This window comes from Pseudopipra pipra, chromosome 6 (genome assembly GCF_036250125.1).
Source record: "Pseudopipra pipra isolate bDixPip1 chromosome 6, bDixPip1.hap1, whole genome shotgun sequence".
Classification (NCBI taxonomy): domain Eukaryota; kingdom Metazoa; phylum Chordata; class Aves; order Passeriformes; family Pipridae; genus Pseudopipra; species Pseudopipra pipra.
In genome coordinates this window covers 60,353,232-60,374,280 of record NC_087554.1, presented here as the reverse complement: position 1 = coordinate 60,374,280, position 21,049 = coordinate 60,353,232, and the positions used below count along the sequence as shown (strand labels likewise).

The following is a 21,049-nucleotide window of genomic DNA, read 5'->3' as shown; positions in this document are numbered from 1 at the left end:
CCCATCAGCTCCAGTGTTCAAGTCCACACTGTTGTTTACAGCAATCAGCTTCCCTTTCCCTGCAACACTCAACATCTCTAAGCCAGTCTGACGCCTGCTTTGCACTAGGCATCCTGCTGGATGTCAGACCTTGAAATCATAGAAATCACAGAATGATTTGGGTTGGAAGGGACCTTAAAAGATGATCTCATTCCAACACTCCTGCCATGGGGAGGGACACCTTCCGCTAGACTGAGTTGCTCCAAGTCTCATCCCTCCTCTGTCAGAAGTCAGCTCCTCTCAGGGGGACTCTGTTTTGCACCTGAGTAGTGTCTTTAAAATGTCTTTAGGATGCCAGGTGTGACTAAAGCCAGGGCTGTGGGGGAATAAGGATCACTTGTGTCCCACCCAGGCCATGTGTGTGCAAGGAGTCAATTTTCATCTTCACTGCTCATCAGCATCAGGCTGTAGCTGCCTTCTGCTTCCCGTGGCTGCGTCCTTTGGGTCCCACGCACACAGTGGTACATCGTGGGAAACTTTCAGGGTCAAGTTGGCTGGGGCTTTGCAGCCTCTAATTCCCATCCAGCACCCTTCTGAAGCCCTTCCCAGGGCATTATCTGGGGAAACCTTGTCATGGTTTAGCCCCAGACCAACCATACAGAGCTTCCTTACATGAGGTATCCCTGTCAGGCACATCCGAAGCCACACTTGACCTGTTGACTTCACTGCCAGCTTCAGTAGCTCTCAGAGGTGCCAACAGCAGAGGCAGTATCTAAAATCTGACTGAAAAGGGAGCTGCTGCCTTGTTTCTCTAAATAGGTGAGAAACTCACATCTGAAATATTATTTGTTTGCCAGCTCTGTGCTTTATTGATAGGAGATGCATCCACCAAAGGACAGTCGTCCCCGGCTCTGGTTGATTTGATTTAACCCATTTTAGCTATCACAGTAGTAAATAATGGGCTGATACACTTTTTTTTGTTGTTGTTTTCAGGGTTTATGTACGACTGTTTGGAAAAAGTGCACTGGTGATGCACCTGCAGGGCTTCTAGATCTGAGAGTGCTCTGCAGGGTAAAACTGTGTGGATCAATAACTCAGGCTGGAAAAGTATCCTGGGTTAATTAAAATGGGAGAAAGGTTTTCCAGATGAGGTCAGTGAAAAGGTCACAGGAGGCCAAGCTCAATAAATAAAGTGAAAAAAAAAGTATATATGACGTTATAGATATATATCAAAACAAAAAAAATGAGAAACCTAAGTAGATACTTCTCTTAGAATACACTAGTATTAAAATATAAACACCTTTAAAACATTTAGCCTATTAAAATAATTAATTGAATTAATATTAAAGAATTACATGCTGTCTGCCTCAGTTAGGTGTTTGAACTGATGGGAGCATGAACCAGCTGCAGCTGGAGTTTATTGAAGAGCTAAATCAGCTATTGATGGCCATAATCTTTCTGCAGAAGAAGAAGGGAATACATTTTTTATTTATGTCTGTCCAATGCTTTCAGGTCAATAACTGAGCAGGGTGGATTATGGTCTTCTCCAGTCTGAGACTAAAAATTGAATGTGGGAAGAGGTTGAGTAGGCATAAGCACTTTGAAGTGCTTCCACATTATTCCTTGTTGCTTCTACTCATTCCCTTGCTGTAAGCAATTTCCTTTATTCAGGAAATTCATTACATGATAAAGGCAAAATGAATAATAATCTTCTATCTGTTATGCTTATTCATTAAGAAATATGAATAGTTGATTTTTGTTCATGTTCTGTAATTGCAGCTGCAGGTTCTCGTGGGTGAATTAAAAATACACAGTGATAATATTAGCAGGGGTTGGTTTGTCTGAGGGGTTGTTTCTAAGCTCCAGTGCTAGGGAGGAGGCGTTTTTATTACTTATACTAAAAATAAAAGACTTTTTAAAAAAAACCCTGATCTAAATCTGCATACACTGAGAATTCTAATTGCCTAAATAAAGCTGCAGCTAGAGGAGCTCCTCCTGCGGCACAGGATGCGTGTGAAGGCGGCTGCTTGTTCGCACTGTAACAGCCACTGATTAATATGTCTTACTTTTCAAGAAAACAGCTTAAAAATAACAGAACAAGCTTCTGAGGTTTGCTGTGTGCCAGTTGCAGGGCTGGCAGGGGCAGGAAGGCAGCTGCTCCACCGGCCGTGCGGGCAGTGCCGTCCCGCGGCGGAAAAAGATTAGATGTGGAACGGGGGAGAAAATGCTGATTGCCATTTCCCTTGACACCACAGCGTTCTGGGATAAATCAAATTGATGAACTTGGAGAAGAATGCCTGGAAGAGAGTGAAAAAGTGATATGACCCCTGAGAAAGGAAGCCGATGCAGGCTTCAGAAGGCCATTATTTATTGACTTTTTAATTCCCATGCTAGACCAGCTAATGCCAAATGTTGCCAAAAAGTTCCCACTTGTTTTTTTTTCTTGCCATTTTTTTCCTTTTTAAAACAATCTCGGAGCTCTCAGGCTTTAATTGAGGATGCAGAAGATTTGGCCTTTACGTGCTGTAGTCTTACAGAAGTTTCTAAACTCTCTGCATCCATCCATCAGAGGTAAATTCACTTGCTCTTTGTTATGTTGATCGTTTGTTGATCCAGTGATGTCTTTCCATACATGTGTGTGTATATATGCACATATGTATGTATATGTAAACCCAGAGAGAGAGAGAAGTTGTGGATGACCCATTCCTGGGAGTGTTCAAAGCCACATTGGATGGGCTTGGAGCAACCTGGTCTAGTGGGTGGGTTGAAACTGCCTGATCTTTAAGGTCCCTTTCAACACAAGCCTTTCTGTGATTCTATATACATATATATGTATATATATATAAACCCAGAACAAGCCAGCAAATTTTAATTAATCATGATTCCAATTATGGCAGTGGATGACCCCCCCCCATCTCCTCCATGTTCTACAGTTACACAATTTGTCAGCCAGAAAAGTCCATTAGATTTAAAGGTTTTTCATCTTTTTTTCCTGCAACCTCTAAGGATATTTTGGGGTTGCAGATGCACGTATAGGGAGTTGTCCCATATTTAATCTCTGCTCTCCAGCTGCTTCTTTCAGAATGTTTGGTGGCCTGAAGGACCTGTGGGATGTAGGGGAAAACCCCACGATGGTCTTTCTAGGATGTCGTGGACATGGCTGGGCAGCATGCGACTGTGTGTCCTCCAAGGGAAAGGTATAGACCACTTGATAAGAACTTGTTTGGCCCATGGGATTGTGCTCACAGTGTGCACATTTCTAAGGTAGGAGGACAGTGTGGGATCACCTTCAGTGGAGCTCGTTCTGTACTCAGAGAGAGGGGGAGGTTTTCTTGGCTAGAACAGAGGGCCATCAGCAAAGCAAACTGTACAGAACTGTTGTACCTCCTAGAAATAGAAAATACACACAGAGACTCAAAGCTCCCCTATGAGATTTTTTGAAAACCATATTCAAATGAAGATTTAATGTGGAAACATGTTTCCTGATGTAAAGGTGAATAGTTTAACTGTATGTGATGAATATTTAAGAGTAGTGTATCTCCTTCCAGTAAAAACACTCTGGGCAGAGACTTCCTTTTGGTAGCAAAATGAGGCTGTTATTTTACGTGCCTTTGACCCGATTCCAAAAAAATACTAAAAATAGTGAAGTTGGCAGATTCTGACATGGGAGGCAGCCAGGTGGAAGGGGCAGAGCTGTGAAAGGGGAGGCTGAAGTAAAGGCTGTGAGGGTGATGGACACTGACCCACTGTTTATCTTCTCACTGTTCAGCAGCCAACATCGCACACTGTAGCAGGAGTCCTTGGACTGCAAATGGCCCATAAAATGAATTGCCAGTTAAAATCACCTAACTGTCGAGCTTGTGATTATTAATTGAAGGCAGGTATGGCTTTGAGGTTCTGCACAGCTTCTCTGCTATGCAACAATTCCACTGTGCAGTTTTTAAAGCCTTTATCGGAGCTGCATTTGTATGGTGGGTTGTGAGCCCCTGGAAAACTGCTGATGTTCCTGTCCTCTCCTTCCTTGGAGTTTGAAGGGCAGTTTCTGAGCAGCCTGCTTGGGGCGAAGGAGCACGGAGATACATATCAGTGAGCATAAGCAAAGGGCTGGAGGTGTCTGCAGGAATCCCCATGCCCGTAAAACCAGCAAAGACCTGACTCTTCACGGTTGAGTCACTGTTACGGCTCAGGATAACAGTTGTTAGTCACTGTTTGATTATGAGGATTTTTGTGTTCGCTGGGTGCCACATAGTATTTATTTAAACACCTCTCCCAAGCATCCTGCAAGATATCATTAGGTAGGTGTCGTTGAGTGATGCGGGGCTGCGGTGACTGAACATGTTAGAGCTGGGGCACAATGAAATGTACTGTGTGAGACTCAGAAGCATTTCTGCACCTTTTTTGGATGTGTTTGCACGTTGTCATGTACCAATACCTAATATGTTCTTCTGCTTTGTCCCTTCTTGCTCCCGCTTAGGCTTCAGCTCAGTTTGGTGGTTTTTTTTCCCTTGGTTGATAAATCTTTGCGTTTGCTCAAGATGTCTTTTTAGGGTATGGGTATTTTGAAAGTTTCAAAAAATATTTTCCTAAGGAGCCACATACAGATGTGTGTGCCTGGTGCTTTCATGCCTTATTATCAGATTCACGTGGCCAGAAAGTGGGGTCACAATGGAAGCAGTTTTCTGCACTCACTCAAACTTGCCCAAGGCTGGGGCGGAGGTTGGTTGCTTGATATGAATCTCTGACCTCCCAGATTGTAACAACATGGAGAGATTTGGAAATGGCACTCTTTGGAGGAGTCCCTAGCACAGGTTCTCCTCCCTGGGTCCAGGAGAATGAGGTATATCTCGCATTGGGCTCAGGCTTTCCCAGTCCTTGTTTTTTTTCCCAGTCGCATGTTTAGTTCTGTTCTAAGGTTGTCTTCCAAGTCTGCTTCCAGAGCTCCACCAGCATCAGCTCTGTGCAGCACAGTGGTTTTGAAGAGTCAGTCAGTATGAGGGGGAAAATGTCAAGGAAAAGGCAGAGCTTCTCCATGCATATACAATGGGAAAAGCTCCACAACACCCTTCCTTTTGAGGAGTAATTTCATCAAGAAGTGCAATCAATACCTGCAGTGGATATATAAGCCTTTCCGAGGTGTTGCAGCTCTCTGTCACTGGGTGTTGTGCTGGAGGGCCCTGGGTTTGGGTTACAAGGTAGCTGAAGGTTCCCTTCCCTGGCTACTGGGTGCAATATGAGCTTCGATTAGATCAGCTGAATTTCTTGATGGCCTGCAGACTTGCTGATGCAGGGACCCATCTTCTCCAAGAGGTGTCTTGCTCAGCCTTCCCCAAATGGGACTCTGATGAGGGTACAGGAGCTACCAGCTTTAGTTGATAAGTGTTACTGTTCAGGCATGGAAACTTTAACAGGTCTCTTTTTAGTTGCTGGCATGAAGGGTGTAATTTTTAATGGGGATCCCCTTACTTAAATCTGCTGTCTGGGTGGGATGAGTTGGCTGGAGGCCATGGCAGGGCTCTCCTCAGTCCTTCTGCAGCATCTGCAGCATCTGCAGCATCTGCAGCATCTCACTGCAGCCCCAAAACCACTCCAGCATGAGGTTTGTCATCAATGGTGGTGATTTTAAGAGACATCCATGGCTGAAAGATCAATGTTGGCTTTAGCAACGAGCCTCTCAGCCCTGCCTGAATGTTTTATTTAGTTCTCTGATAAAAGCTTTGACCTACATCTAGCACCAGGAAGCGATGAGGCTTTGATAATACTCGGGCATCCCAGCGGAGGGCACGCTACTAACCAAGCCTCCAAGTTGCAAATGGATGTGTCCTTTAAAACAACATCAGATAAACCAATAAAGGCTTCAGTCAGTAAACAGCTTTATCTCTGCCAGGCAGTACGTGATCCAGTTTTGATGGAGAGGATGTACCTCTTTATGAACTGTAGGTATTAGGAAAAAAGCTTTCTATTTTTAGTTATGGGAAAACAAAGCAAAAGCCAAAACACCTGCAGTTTTTGATGATATGAGTGATGGAAATGGGCTGGACCACTCGGGGTGAGGTGCTCTGTGAAGCAGTGATGTTAAAATAGAAAGGTCTTGTTTGAATTTTGCTTTGCTGTACGTGTCTTAGATGGGGTCAGTCACCTGGAGTCTCAGTCCTCTGTGTGAGGCAGTCTTGTGGGCAGCTGTGATGGCTTCGTGGATGTCCTTTCCAAAACACTTGCAGCCTTTAAAAGCAGTGAAGGTGCTGCCTGGGAAGAACAAGGGAAGGGAATTTGCAGCCCCATCCTCTCAACAGCCCATAGTCAGGGGAAAGTCAGCAACAGCAGGATGGGAATTAGCATCATTTCCCTGACAAATTGGGAGTCACAGAGCGATCCTGTGGGATCACTGTTGCACTATGGTGTGGACCCAAATTGATTTACACTTCTTATCTGGGGGGTTGTATCTGTGCCATGACCCCTTTGTGTGCTCATGTTGCATGTTTTGTGTTTTTTTTCCCCCCTTTCCAGGATGAACTTGACCTCACGGACAAGCACAGAGAGGCCATGTTTGCGCTGCCGGCGGAGAAGAAGTGGCAGATCTACTGCAGCAAGAAAAAAGTAAGAGACTCGTTGGGTCCTGAGCCTCTTCCCTCTCGTGCAGGGTGGGGAGGATGTGTGGGGAGGGACACACCTCTCTTGGGATGCCAAGTGGTATTTGGGGTGTCACAGAAGTCTATCTGTTCCTCAGGGTGACTCTAGGAAAGGAATGTCTTTGGTCTCCAGAATGCAGAGCCTTTCCTCCCCAGCCCATTCAGGCTGGAGGAGGTGTCACCACACACTGCACCAGTGTCCTCCACCCCATGCTCATCCCTGCCAGCACAAGCAGAGCCACATGGAGCTCTGTGGACTCTCAGGTTGGCACTGCAGGGGCAAGGTGCTGCTCCAGTCACCATTTGTCATGGCCCTGCTCTTCTCTGCTGATGTCTGGGAGCCCAGTCACAGCCTGCCCAAAAGCCTACCCCTCCCCTGGGCTTCCTGTTTGCTGCCATGAAACAGTCTTGGGTATGACTTTTTGTCCTCTCACTGGCTCTTCTCAGAGGATTGCACAAGTGGAAAATGCTGTTGGGGAAGTTGTGCAGCACAGCCTGCGAGGGATTCGGCCTAGGGGCACGAGGATTGCTTTTAGGGTACAGGCGTGTCACTCCTGGGGCAATGCAGGGCTCCTCAGTGTAACTGAGACTGTGCTGATTCAAGAGTCATGGATCTGTCTACTTAGCTCTTGGTACCACAGGCTGCCCACTTGCAAGGTGGCCAAAATCACTCTGTTTTTCCTCGGTAACCTGAACATTTTTGCTCCTGTATGCTGGCGCAGGAATTACCTCCAGATATCTCTGTTGGGAACTGCATTACCTCCCAGCCTTGGCCAAAGCAGAGATCTTGCAGGACATGACACTGTGGGGAGAAATGTGTCAAAAATCCTCAAGGAAGGATGCTGAGGCCTGCTAGGGAAATGCCCCCAGTTGTAGGCGTGGACCAATTGGAGCAGATCCAGAGGGGGCCACGAGGATGATCCAAGGGCTGGAGTACCTATCCTATGAGGACAGGCTGCGAGAGTTTAGGTTGCCCAGCCTGGAGAAGAAAAGGCTCTGGGCAGACCTTAGAGCTCCTTCCAGTGCCTAAAGGGGGATTGTAAAAAGACTTTATAGTAGGGCAGTAGGATAGAACAAGGGATAGAAGTTTTAACCTGAAAGTTTATTTAGAGTAGATAAAGGGAAGAAATTATTGACTGTGAGGGTGGTGAGGCTCTGGCACAGGTTGCCCAGAGAAGCTGTGGCTGCCCCATACCTGGGAGTGTTCCAGGCCAAGTTGGATGGGGATTGAAGCAACCTGGTCTGGTGGAAGGTGTCCCAATGGCAGGGGGGTTGGAACTAATTGATCTTCAAGGTCCCTACCAACCCAAATCATTCTGGGATTCTGTGGTTCAGTTCTCAGGTTTGATGCTGTGCCCCTAACTTGGCTGCAGGAGGTGTCTGGGCAGCGCTGGTTCACTCGAAGGGCTCTCGCTGCCATTAATGTCTCTTTTCTCCCGCTGTAGCGATGGCACCAGATTTTCCAGCCGCGTTTCAGGCCAAGAGCAGGCTTACCTTGCTCATGTAGGATTAAGTTTTAAGCCTCTCATAAATACCCCTGAAATCCCTGTATTATTGTTAGACACAGGCCTGCCATGCCCGCAATTTAAATCGGAGGGGAGAAGGGATGTTAACAAATTACAGGCACTGCTCTGGATCAACAAGAAAATGGGCAGGGGATGCTCGCTCGTCACTGCCTGGCGGATGAGCAGAGCCATGCTCTGGTGTGTCTGGATAATGGGAGACAACACAGACTTAAATCAAGCAAAGCCCTGTAATTATTATTGTGAGTGGAGATTACCTTCTATCTAATCTCCTGAGCGAGGGTTTAGATGGAGCTGATGGTGGCTCTTTCCCGTTTCAGGACCTCCTTGCGCTCGTGTTTTTTTTGAAAACTGAGCTGCGAAACTCCCTGCTCACGGGGAGGGGTCGAAGGAAGGAGCACCCTGTGGCATTCTCAGAGGTCCTCAGATTGGGCATCCATCTGAGGCTGGATTCTGGCTGCAGTTCTGCTCTGGTCCTCATTCCTCTGGCTGCTCTCAGCTGCTCCTTCCCTACTAGTGATGCCATCTCCATGATCTCCAGAGCATACATGCCATTGCTTGCTTTGATGGAGATGTGCTGGTGGAGGCAAATTCATTTGTCCTACTTTTTAATTAAAAATGAGCAAGACCATATCAATGAAGGCTCCAGCAGTGGAGGAAACCAGGAATTACATGGGCTGAAGAACATGTATGTGTCTGTGCACAGCAGGCTCTAAGCAGTCCTGCCCCTCTGTGATGAGAACTGATGAGCAGTAGGAACACCAGTTGCTATCCTGGCATCTTGTGGTAAATCTTACTCTTGTTCTTGTGTTTCTGTGGGGACAAATCACCTACGTAGTAGCCTGGCATCGAGGAGAGGGCTGGACTTCTCTAGCAGAGAGCAGTGTCTGCATTTTGGCCAGGGGAGTGGAGCTGGGGGCAAGACAGTGGTCCTATATCCCTAGCTTGGCTGCAGTCTGAGTGATGGCAATTTGGGATGTCCAGGATGCTCCCAAGCCCTTTGGCCCGCCTGTGTTTAGCAGGAAGTTGTTGCTTGAGATGCTGGTAACACCCAGTTTCACCTGGTAAGACCCACCAGGCTGGCAAAGGTGGACTTCAGTCACAGGCAGCTGCCTGACTTACCAACACTCCAGAATTGTCCCCTGAGCAGTTTTTGCTCTTTCCTCTGCTGCCAATTTTGGCTGATGCTTCTGCTTTGCTGTCAGTGTCATCCACCACACTCAGCACTCCAGAGTGCATCCCAGATGTTGCATGTTTTATATATTCCCATGATAGGCAGGATCATTGAGAAAATGAGACATTTTGTTTTGCTGGGTTGTCCTGGAAAGGGACCTGACAGCACCTGGCCTTGGCAGTGTCTGTTGAGAGGAAATAGGGGAAAACCAGCTATTTCCCCAGGCGTATTTCTTTCCCTGGAATATTCCCCCCTGGCCTGCAGCCCTGTATCCTGGTTTCTCTGCCCTGCTAGCAGCTGTTTTTATCCCAGCCCACAGTACTGGCTTGGCAGGGTGGAGGCTTTGTCCTCCTTGATTCTCCATCCATGGAGACACTGGGTCTGATCCCAGCCCTGACCGTGCTCAGAGCCGGGGGTTGCTCTGGATGAACTCCTCATGGTCCCATGCCACCTGCATCCCCCTGTGATGCTCAGGGGGGCTTAGAGATGAAAAGCATCTCGTGATGAGGGCTGGTGAGTCTGTCGGCAGCAACCCGGGCAGGAACTGAAGCCTGCACTAAATCCAGCAGCCGTGCAGTGCTCGGGTCAGGAGAGAGATTTAAAGATTATTGGAGAGACCTTCTTTGAAGTCGTCAGCCCCCTCTACGCCTGGAATAAAGCAGGGAAATGCAAAGGCGGAGATGCATTAACAGCGGGATGAAATCTGCTTTTAGAAGTGGTATTTCTGGACGATGACTCGTTTCATACCTCATCCCAAAATACTTCGCTCCCTGCTGGCCCCGCTCTCCAGGAGAGGATATTGCTCGGAAGTGCAGGGAGGAAGCAGGAGGGCTTCCAGATTTACTGTTTCTTTGGCTGTGGGTTTGCCTCAGTGGAAGAGGGTTACTCAGGATGGCCTTTTTCCAGAGGCCACGCTCCAAAGGGAGTTAATGATTAACCCTTTGTGCTTAGTCTGCAGCACCTCTTGACTGCAGGAGGTTTGGCTCCTGCCAGCCTGTGTACATCATGTCAAGCTGTTATAGCAGCCTGATGGATGGTTTTTATGGACCTGGAAATTTGGGCAGATACAGGGTGTTCAGGCAGAAGCTCAGCATAAATAACCAGGTGGAAGGTATCAGTAGTGAAAACCAGCTCATGCAAATACAAAATCTGGCTCTGCCCCTCTCCCTTCGGATCCAGCTGAGCATCTCTAAAGCCAGGGTAGAGGAAAAATGACCTGCAGGGATGCCAAGTGATGCTGTGCTCTTTAAGCTTGTGTTGAAAACCCATTGGCATCACTAACACTGGGTGTGTTGCTCTCAGCAGTGTTAAACTGTCCCCTGCAAGCAGAACTTGCTTCTAAAATTTCCTCAGACATCAGTTATAAAACCAAGATCCCTTTGCAGCAGGAAAAGGCAGCAGTGGTGCTTTTTCAGGGGAGGATGGGGAAAAATGTGATAAATAGGGAAATGAATGATGGCTCTCCAGTAATCCTCTATTTCCCAGCCAGGCAGTCTCTTTCCCCTCCAACTGCGCCTTCCACCCACTCCCCCCAGAAAGCTTCTCTTTCCAGCTCGCTCTTCCACTTGTCCTGCTCAGTCCTGCAGCTCGTTCGTGGGGCTTGTGTTCCTATTTCCATCATTTAAAAAGCATCAATTCTATATATTTTTGCTGCAGTAGCAGAACTAAGAGCAAAAGCTGGCTAAGGTGGCATGCAGAGGGAGGAGAATAAAATAACTTGGCATTTTGCCGTGCTCCTGGGTCACCTGGGATGGATGAGAAGGATTTCATGGCCTCCAAGCATCCAGATATACCTGCTGTTATTGCAGCAGCAGGTTGAAATACCATCTCTGGTGTCACTTTCTCGGGCTGACCGAGAGAAACTGGCTGTTTGCATGGCTGGGGGTATTCACTGGGAAATGTTTATAGTTTTTGTCTTTCAAGGTAATTCCCTTTTTAGTTCCAATCACAACACACTTTTGTTTAAGCAAGGTTTTTCTCCCTCTCCAGCCAAAAAATGCATCTGTTAGCAATCTTTTTGGATTTTAAAGCGAAGCTTTTCAAACAATGAACCAGCTGACTACGAAAGGCATCTGGTCATGCTGTATTTGCTTATGGGGAGCATAATTTTTAAACCCTGGGAAAAGCGTACGAGGGCATGTGTGTATTTTTAGAGGAGAGGGTATAGGAAGTGTTAGCATATGGAAAACTGGAGTGGGCTGGGCTGGGCTGGTTCAGACCCTGAGATCCCAACTTGGGGAGAGTCTGATGAAATTCCAGCCCTTTGCAGCTTGGCTCCACAGGGAAGCAGCTTCAGTTAAACCATTTAGGTGGGTGACCTGAGCAGTTGGAGGGATGAGGGAGCTCTGAAGGGCTGTTGTGGGCCCAAACCTCCACCAGCACGTGCCTGGCCAAGGTTTGGCTGTGTTGATGGAGCTGGGTTGGATTTAAATGTCTTGTGCACGCTGCAAACCAGTTGTCATTAAAACCCATCCATGCCACTGCTTACTTCCTTTTTGGCATTGCAGACAGTGTCCAGGTGGATCATCCACCACTGGCAGGCAGGGAGGGGTTGCCAAAATGTGGTGGGCTGCCAGCTGCTGCCAGCTTTCCCTTGCTCTGCCCTTATGTAGCAGCAAGGAGGGGTGGGGAACACTGCAAAATAAAAATTATGTCAGGACAATGTGGAAAAATGAAGGGTGTTGTTTCTGGTTTTGCAGCAGGTGTCAACTGAAGAGGATTTTTTTTAACCCCTTGCTGTGATTTTCCTGGAGTGAAGTTCTCCTGGGGCAGATCAGCCTTGCAGGTTGTGCCAAGAGGGAGGTGAACCATCAAAGTCATAGAATCACAGAATCATTAAAGTTGAAAAGACCTCTATGATCATCAATTCCAACCCTAACCCAGCACTGCCAGGTCCACCACTAAACCATGGCTACAAGTGCCACATCCACACATTCTTTGAACACTTCAGGGATGGTGATTCCACCACTTTCCCTGAACAGCCTGTTCCAGTGCCTGACCACGTTGTCAGTGAAGAAAATTTTCATAGTATAGGCCTCTCCTGGCACAACTTGAGGCCATTTCCTCTTGTCCTTGATATCAGTTGACACCTGGGAGAAAAGCCACCTGGGAGAAAAGTCACTGAAGGGCTCTCAGGGTTTGCTTGGAGCTGGCTGCTCTGAGCCAGCCCTTTCCTTCTGACTGGTTTCACCTTGTGGGATCTGAGTGTGTTGGACATCATGTGGTTGGGGAAATCAGCCAGCCACCGTCTGAGGTTCAGTCATCCCAAAGCAGCTCCAGATCCATCACCACCACATGAGCTGTGAGTGTGGGAAGGAGGCTGCTGGATCAGAGGGAGATGTCACCTGCAGACTGGGCATCTGAAAGATATCACCAGAAGCTTGATTTAGAAGCAAAGCAGGTGTGACAAAGCACTGAGGAGCATCACAAGTGTTTTTCTCCCCACAGTCGTGGGGACACACTGAGATTAGGAGGGTGCATTGCTCCCAGCAGCTGCATTCCTACAGGTCAGAGTGGCAGGAGATTGTGGAAATGCACCTTCCAGGTGTCAATAACAGTGCCCAAACATGCCTGAGACCAGCCTGAAAATTGCTTTGAGCTACTACTGGCTGAGCCACCACCTCCTCTGTCCCATGGCTGGTCACTGGGAAGAGAAGGACAGTCTGGCTGTGGAAGCTGCCAACACTCTGAGGGAAAGGCACGTAGGGTGTGAAAGTGTCAGGCATGTAACCAAGACATGACAGGGCTGGGGAGCATGGAATCTCCTCCCCAGGAAGAACAAAGAGATGTCTGGAGCTGGCAGATCCATGACCTTTGCTTGGAAAATCTCCTGCTAATGAGGCATCTTCACTGGGCGCTGCTTTCCGGTGGCACCCCGGCCCTGACAGAGGGGATGGAGCTTGTTTATTGGGCTCACATCACAACGGCCCCCTGCCACTGCCACCCTGGAACAAAACAGTCAAGTGACAGCATTGTCAGCCCCACACGTGGAGGAAGGGACAGCAGAGGTGAGGAGAGGGCACTCAGAGGTGACACCAGGGCTGCAGCTGATGGGATTTGTATTTTTTATTCAGGCCCTGGAAAGAAGTAGGTGGGGGTAGCAGGTGGGAACAAAGTGGGGGACAGAGCAAGGATTGCCCTTGGTGGCACAACTTTGGCATTTCCTAATTTTTGCAGCAGAGCACGTGTGTGGTGGCAGTCGGGGCTGCTTCCCAGTGAACAGTGAGGGATGTTGATGTAAATGTTACAAAGGAGAGGGGATACCTGTCCCTGCACTTTGCAATTACAGCCATCAGCCTGCCTCTAAAAGAGCAGCTCACACTTGGCTGCCAGGGGGTCTTGGATCAGCCCTCACTTCTGTGCTGCTTGAGAGCAAACACAGCAAAGACCTTAACCCAGCCCAGCAAATAAGGAACTGGGAGATGTTAATTTCCCCAGTGCCAGCTGGGCAGGATGTGGTAGAGCATCCTGGAAAGCTGACCTTGGAAGTGCTCAGCTGTGTGTGTCTGGGCATCCCTCACCAAAAGCAGGCTGCAAAACTCACATCCCCAAAACCCTCCGTGGGTGCTGGGAAACCATCTTAAAAATTCACCCTTTCAAACCCTGATGCCTGGAGAGGTTCCTCCCTCCTCCTGGCACTGACCAGAGCCTTGTGACTCACTTCCCTCCAGGCTGTCGCTTTGTCAGGAGATTTCTTTGCCACCAGGAATACACCAAAGGACACTTATCAGTGTGCTGTAGACCATTAGCCCCAGTAATTACCACTGAGCAACGTCCTGCAGCGAGCGGAGGGGAGGGAAGCCCGTGCCCTGATCTTTGCCTGCTTTATTGTTCAGTCCCCCTTTGCTGGGAAGCTGCTTTCCGACGAGCCTGCCCAGCTGCTCATCGGAATTAATGAGGTTCTGCTGCACTTAATTGAGAGCACTTTCTAAATTGGGGGTTTCAGGGAGGAAATGCAAGAGCCCGAGGGAGCCGAGCAAAGGGAAATATTTATAATGCAGCACGTTAATTATAAATGAGCAGTTTAGCCAATTTTGTTGTTCAGCCTCCCCCCCGCCCCCCGGAGACCTTTATTTGCTCCACCGCTTCTTTTCAACCCTAAAGGAGCAGCAGGTCCAGATCCCTGCCTGCCTCACAGGTGTTCACAGCACGTGGGAAGGTCTGGGGATGTGGGATGACCCATCCCTCCTGCCTTCCCTCGCCATTCCTCAGCATGGATCTCTCTCCCTGCGCCAATCTCCTGGCTGGGTGCATCTGGCCACCTCTTGATACTGTGGTGTGGTGAGGACCTTTCCCAGTTGGTGCCTCTGTTGGGACCACTGCTCCTTACAAGAGATGCTGATGGTATCCTGGGGTGATGGGGAGGACCTCCACTGACATCTCCAGGAGGTGACAGGACCATGTTCAAGGCCCATGTGGGTGTCCCACCTCCGCTGTCCCCTGGAGTACCATTTGCATGCCAGTCTCTAAAGCATGGCAGAAAAGCTGGGAAAATCAAAATGCCCACAAGCTCTGTACAGAGCTTTCCCATGGCATGGGATCTGATGGATCTGGAGCATAAGACAGCTCGGAGGGGTGGGCTGGCACATGTGCACAGGGCTCAGCTGAAGAACTGGAAAGACCTGGCTGCCCATGTCAGACAGGATCGACGCTGAGCTGACAGGTGGCCTGAACCTCATCCCAACTCTTTGGCACCTCTGAGGCACTGTGGGGTCAGGAGAAGTATGAAAGCAAAGGGCAGAGGTTTGCAGGCCCCTTGTTGCTCTCAAACTCCTTTTGTCCCTACCCTGGAGCCAGGCACAGTGAAAGCCAAAGGTCAGATCTGTGGGCACAGGCTGTGCTGCCCGGGGGCGAGTTGAGTCTCATCTGAATTACCTATCCTTGACTCCGTGTGTCCTTGTCCTGGCAAACTGCACCTTGGGAAGTTTGGATGCACAAACATTTCCAGCATATACCTCTTGAGCTGTGGTAAATATTTGGGACTCTGCTCCTCGGGCTCGCTGAGATCAGCCGGGGAATCGGGAGCTGTCTGCGTGCACACACGTGGGGGCAGATGAGAAGGTCGTCCAGCTCCCACCATCGTAGGCAATCATGGTGTAGGATGAGCTTTGCAAACATCTCCTAAGTTAGGGAAGAGTCAGGCTCAGAACTGAAGAGGGTTACCGATGGAAGATGTCTGGGATTTGTGTAGTATGTGTTGACTCCAGCCTAGACCTGTGTGGCATTTCTGCTGTGAAACCCTCTTCTTCTTTTGATATACATTTTTTAGGAAAATAAAGGGGGGAAAAGGGTTGATTTTGAAATAGTCCCTCAAATTCTGCCTGCTTCCTGCAGTCCCTGGGGACATGCTGCATTAGTTATCTGAGCTGGGCTCAGAGGTCCTTCAGCCATATCCTACAAGAACAAGGTAGAACCTGTAAACCCCTCATGAGTAACGACAGATTCAGGGCATTGTAGACCAGGATGATCAAATGCAGAGCTGCATCATTCAGTGACAAAGATTACAGGCCCAGAGGTGACATCCTTTAACAGGGGACATTGCCAGGTGTGTGTTCCCTCCTAGTGACTTATGAAGCCCCCAGAGGAATTGTCTGTTGTGCCTGGAGTCTCTCTTAGGATGTTGATAAGAGTGGAGCCTAGTTCATGTCTCGTTTAAACACTCTCCATTGCTTGTAAAAGACTTTTTTCCCCCCTCAAAGCATATTCATCAAGGCTTGGCAGCCAAAGCTTCAGGGACACTGTAGAGTTGAAATGAGAAGTTTGGATATAAAATTTCAGTGTGGTTTCTCTGAAGCTGATGGTCACAAGACTGATGCAGTATCATTGGGGCAATGTTTGGTCACAGGCAGATGGTGTAATCATGTATAAAGTTTGCTAGTTCAATAAATCAGATAATGTTCCCATAGCTGGAGCTGTCAGGGGCGAGCTCAGAATGTAGAAAGTCACACATATAAAGTATTGCAAGAGCCAAAGGGCTCTTTAGAGGTGGTTGATCATGAAGGGCAAGGAACGTTAACACTATTCTACTAATCTTCTGGTTTTGTTTCACTTTTTTATCCCCCACCAGGACCAGGAAGAAAACAAAGGAGCCACCAGCTGGCCAGAGTTCTATATTGATCAGCTGAATTCAATGGCTGCTGTAAGTATTTCCCCAATGTTCTGGTGCTTGTGAACCCCACACAGGGCAGCAACACAGTGGTGACAATCTGTCAGTGCTGTGTCTGAGAGGGTGACCACTGTTTGTAGAGGCAACATCATTTGATAGACCAACAGGTGCAGCTGCAAAGTGGAGATGCTCCTACAGCACACAGGGCTTTTCATATAATCACAGAATCATAGGATGGTTTGGGTTGGAAGGAACCTAGGAGATCATCCAGTTCCAACCCCCCTGCCATGAGCAGGGACACCTTCTACTAGATCAAGTTGCTCCAAGCCCCATCCAGCCTGGCCTTGAACACTTCCAGGGATGGGGCAGAGGGGTGAGCAGGGGGCTGTGAGGCAGGAGGGAATGTACTGCTCCCCTCCAGGAAGGCAGGAACATGCAGTGCTGGCCATGGGCTGCCAGCCAGGCAAAGCCCTGAGCCGGGCTTGTGATCAAAGCCTGCCAGATGCCTGGAGGGTGGCTTTGATCTCCCCTGTGCGCTGCTGAAGAGGAGCTGGGTTAAAGGCAGGGGTCAGCACAGCTCCTCTTATCTGCTGGGACCCTTTCTCTCTGCTTTGGATTAGCCTCAGCTGGTGCTGGCAGGGCTCACCCTGACACCTCTGAGGGCCCACTGCTGTCGGGTGGTGCAGGAAGCCCCCAGGGTGTTGCTTTAGCTGTGGCCTTGGTTGCATGAGTTGGAGTGAGCCCGTGCATGCCCAGCGCTGCAGGCAGCTGTGCTACCCAGGTGAAGGAGTCAAAATCCCAGCCTCCAGCACCATCTGGAGAGCAGAATCCAATGTGGGAGATGCCTCCTATGCATACAACCACTGTCCCCAACCCAGATACACACTGGTGGGTTGCACTGGGAGACGTGGGAGTGACAGGGTTGGCAGCACCCACCTGGCTGACCCCAAGTGTGGATGCAGCATTCCATCCCCTCCAGGCTGTGGAGTGTCCCCTGAAGCCCCTGCCTCCTCTGCAGAGGCACACAGGTACCTATTGGGCTGCATGAGAGAGGCTAAAGGGCCCCTCCTTCTCACTTGCCCAAATTTAGCACCTTCCCTGTGTGGGCCCATAATCAGCACGGGCTTAGCCCCTTGCACCCTCACAGCCCCCTGGAAACACATCAAGATTCATGTCACCCAGATATCACCCACAGCATCTCTGAGCAGGGTTCAGCCAGACACCTCAGAACACTGTGATGCATGTATTTACTTCTTTCCTTTACAAAGCATGTTTCCTGGAGGGTTTTGGGCTGTAGGGGACATGACAGGATTTACATCCAGAGCCCATGAGTTGGGATGACCCCTGCCTGAATTGCAGCCTTTCTCTCTCTCTCTTATCTGAGTCTGAGGGCTCCAGCGGGACAGTCGCCAGCATCCTCCAACGTGGGCTTGTCTGGATGAGTTGTAGGCCAGTGACTTGGAGTAACAACACTCCTACCTGCAGGGTGTTAACTCTTCATGATCTTAGTGATCATGCCATTCCTTAAATCCTGTCATTGGTCATGAGAGTGAAGAGATCTCTACTTGCCCCTCTGCTTCCCCTCACGAGGAAGTTGTGACTGCCATGAGGTCTCCCCTCAGTCTCCTCTTCTCCAGGCTGAACAGGCCAAGTACCCTCAGCCAGTTCTCATACGCTCCCCCTCCAGACCCTTCACCATCCTTCTGGCCTCCTTTGGACACTCTCTAATAGCTTAATGTCTCTTTTATATGGTGGTGCCCAAAACTGCCCCCAGGCCTCGGGAACGGGTTTTTCTAATGTCTGTCTTCCTCCTTCCACAGAGGAAATCACTGATCGCCTTGGAAAAAGAAGATGAAGAGGAGAGAAATAAAACAATCGAAAGTTTGAAGACTGCACTGCGGACAAAACCAATGAGGCAATTCCCTTCCCTTTCCTGGCTTTGTCGCTGCGGTTGTGGCTTTGGATTTGAGTTGTCTGGCAGAGCAGGGGGTTAAATAGAAATATAAATGGAAGCTGCACAGGATGAGGGAGTCGAGGACCCTGAGGCACTAATTGCTCTTTTTGATTCACCTTTTGTCATTTTGTTCCTTTTTCGAGGTCCTTTTCATGACCAAGAGACACCAGGACCTTCTTGTCTGTTCAGGCAAATCAAGCAACTTCTTTTTTTTTTTTTTTCCCCCAAAATTTTCCTTTTTTCTTACTGCAAGAGAATGTAAGAATTCCTTCCAGATTGAATTAAAAAAAAAACACAGCAATTTTTGTTGGTCAACCAGGCCTTCTGTTTCAACTTCAGTTTCTCTTGTACTTTTTAAAGGAGTAAAATCACATGAGTCTTCAGGCTCTTGTGAAATGCAAAAATAAAACTGTTGCTTGGAGGTTTTGATGGGGAGGATAAAGGAAGGGTGGGACTCTTTCTGAATGTCTGTAGTTTTCCCTAATTTTGTTTTCTCTGGAGTCTGCGTGCACGTTTGCAAAATCTTTAAGATGCCCCAGGTTGACACATTCTGATGGGAATATGTTTCATTAGGAAATGCCTGACAAATTTTCTATTGCTTGAAAATACATTCCCCTCTTCCATTTCTCTTTTGATGGTTCTGGTGATGGTACTTGGTAAGAAATTCCCAGGGTGGAGGGTGAGCACCTGATTTCTGTGGCACCTGGACCTCGTGGGTGCTGGCCCCTGCAGCGAGCAGGGCTGGTACCCGGGCATGAAACTTTTCAAGCGCTTGAAAGTGGGTTTTGAGCGTTTTCTTGAGTGATGCAGCAGGCTCTATAGAAAATTTTACATGTTGGACCTGCTTTTGCACCCAGGGAAGTGAACATCAACTTTCCTATTGACTTTGGCTGGAAGAAGAGCAGGCTTTGAAGCAGAGGAATCAGTTTTTCCCAAGCCTGCAATTACCCCTTTTGTTGCTGCGCATCAGCATGGCTTGTTTCGAATTAAAATCATCCCAGTGCTGGGATGTTCTTGGCTCATTTGCTTTCTGAGTCTGTGCCTTTTGCCAAACCAGAAGACACCCAGCCTGGATGGTACTGGGCAGGGAGGTCCTAAAATGCCTGAGCAGCATGAAGTGTTGTGTCTGCCTGCTCTAGTGAAACTGCCTGGGGCACTGCCATACATTTGCTGTCTGTTTTGTGTTCATTGGTGTTTATAAGTCATCATAAAAATCAGAAATCCCTTAAAACTGGTGAAATGTGCCTAAGGGAAGAGAAGGATGTGGATGGTGAGGCAGGAGAGGTAGCAGAAGGCAGAAAGGCTGACACTGGGATGTCTGCAGCTGATGAGGAGGTGACTTTAGGACTTGGGAGCTTCTTCCTGTCCTGTGCAAAACTGGTCCTGAGTGAGTGGGTTTTAAGACACAGGTGGAAGACTGGGAAGATTTTGCAGCAGTGTAGCTGCAAACTCTCATTCTCCACCCTGAGATTTGTGCTGATGGCTGGGTTGGCTGGTCCTCTTCCAAATATCCACACTCTGGACAACCTTGTGCAGATGATGCCTGGTTGCCTACACTATGAACACCAATTAAATTGATTTTTGCAACCCCATCCCTGTATCTGGGCCACAGGACTCCTTCAGGATTTCTGGTATCCAAGAAAAAGTACATAGGAAGGTTCTGGGTTTACATCAACCGACAAATTGGCCCTGTTTGAGGATAAAATGGTCCTTTACTGTTTTGTTTTAACGTTACAACTCCTCTTTCTGACAGGTTCGTAACCCGGTTCATCGACCTGGATGGCTTAACGTGTATTCTGAACTTTCTCAAAAGCATGGACTATGAGACAGCAGAGTCTCGAATACATACCTCGCTCATTGGATGTATAAAAGCACTAATGAACAACTCCCTGGGCCGGGCCCACGTCCTGGCCCACCTGGAGAGTATTAACGTAATCGCTCAGAGTCTGAGCACGGAGAATATTAAGACAAAGGTGGCAGTGCTGGAAATCATGGGCGCTGTGTGCCTGGTTCCCGGGGGCCACAAAAAGGTACTGGAGGCGATGCTGCACTACCAGAAATACGCCAGCGAACGGACTCGTTTTCAGGTAGGTGGGTCTCGGCTTACCCCTCCCACGGCTCCTGAAATTCAGCATTCTTGTCCTTTCCTCCTCCTGGATATCTAAATGCCGCTTGCAGATGTTTTGTTATGGCCGTTCGCAACTTAAAAAAATCTGGGAATTACCACAGAACCGTGTCTGATGAGATCTGCAGCTGGGCAGAGGGAGGAAGCAGTTATTTAAGGCAACACCCCCCCACCAAAAAAAAAAAAGTGCTTGCTTGTGCAGGGTCACTGAGATCATGGCTCTGCAAGGCTGGAGCACATCTGGATGGGCTGATGTTAGCCCAAATGGGTGCTGGGGTGGGCTACAGCTGATGGTTCATCACTAGCTATAGGGGCTGTAGGAGCATCACAAGGAGTTGTTCCTGTGTGTGTCCCCTGGTTGTGCAGCGTTGGGGCTGTCAGGGGCATTTAATTGGTATTGTGTGTTTGGCAGACGCTGATCAATGACTTGGACAAGAGCACAGGACGGTATCGAGATGAAGTGAGCCTCAAGACAGCCATCATGTCCTTCATCAACGCAGTCCTGAGCCAGGGGGCAGGCGTGGTGAGTGCTGGGACTCTTGGAGAGGAGGATGGGTGTTAGG

General features: G+C 48.6%; 1 protein-coding gene across 3 annotated transcripts in view; it reads left to right on the top strand.

Annotated features, from left to right (window-relative positions):
• The window catches only part of DAAM1 (dishevelled associated activator of morphogenesis 1), a 95,031-nt gene that overhangs the window by 46,084 nt on the left and 27,898 nt on the right, over positions 1 to 21,049 (top strand). For all 3 annotated transcript variants that reach the window (XM_064659481.1, XM_064659479.1, XM_064659478.1), the window contains 5 exons: positions 6,484 to 6,573; positions 16,369 to 16,440; positions 18,228 to 18,322; positions 20,115 to 20,448; positions 20,899 to 21,009. In XM_064659481.1, coding sequence (XP_064515551.1) covers positions 6,484 to 6,573; positions 16,369 to 16,440; positions 18,228 to 18,322; positions 20,115 to 20,448; positions 20,899 to 21,009 — 702 coding nt within the window. The remainder of the gene's footprint in view (positions 1 to 6,483; positions 6,574 to 16,368; positions 16,441 to 18,227; positions 18,323 to 20,114; positions 20,449 to 20,898; positions 21,010 to 21,049) is intronic.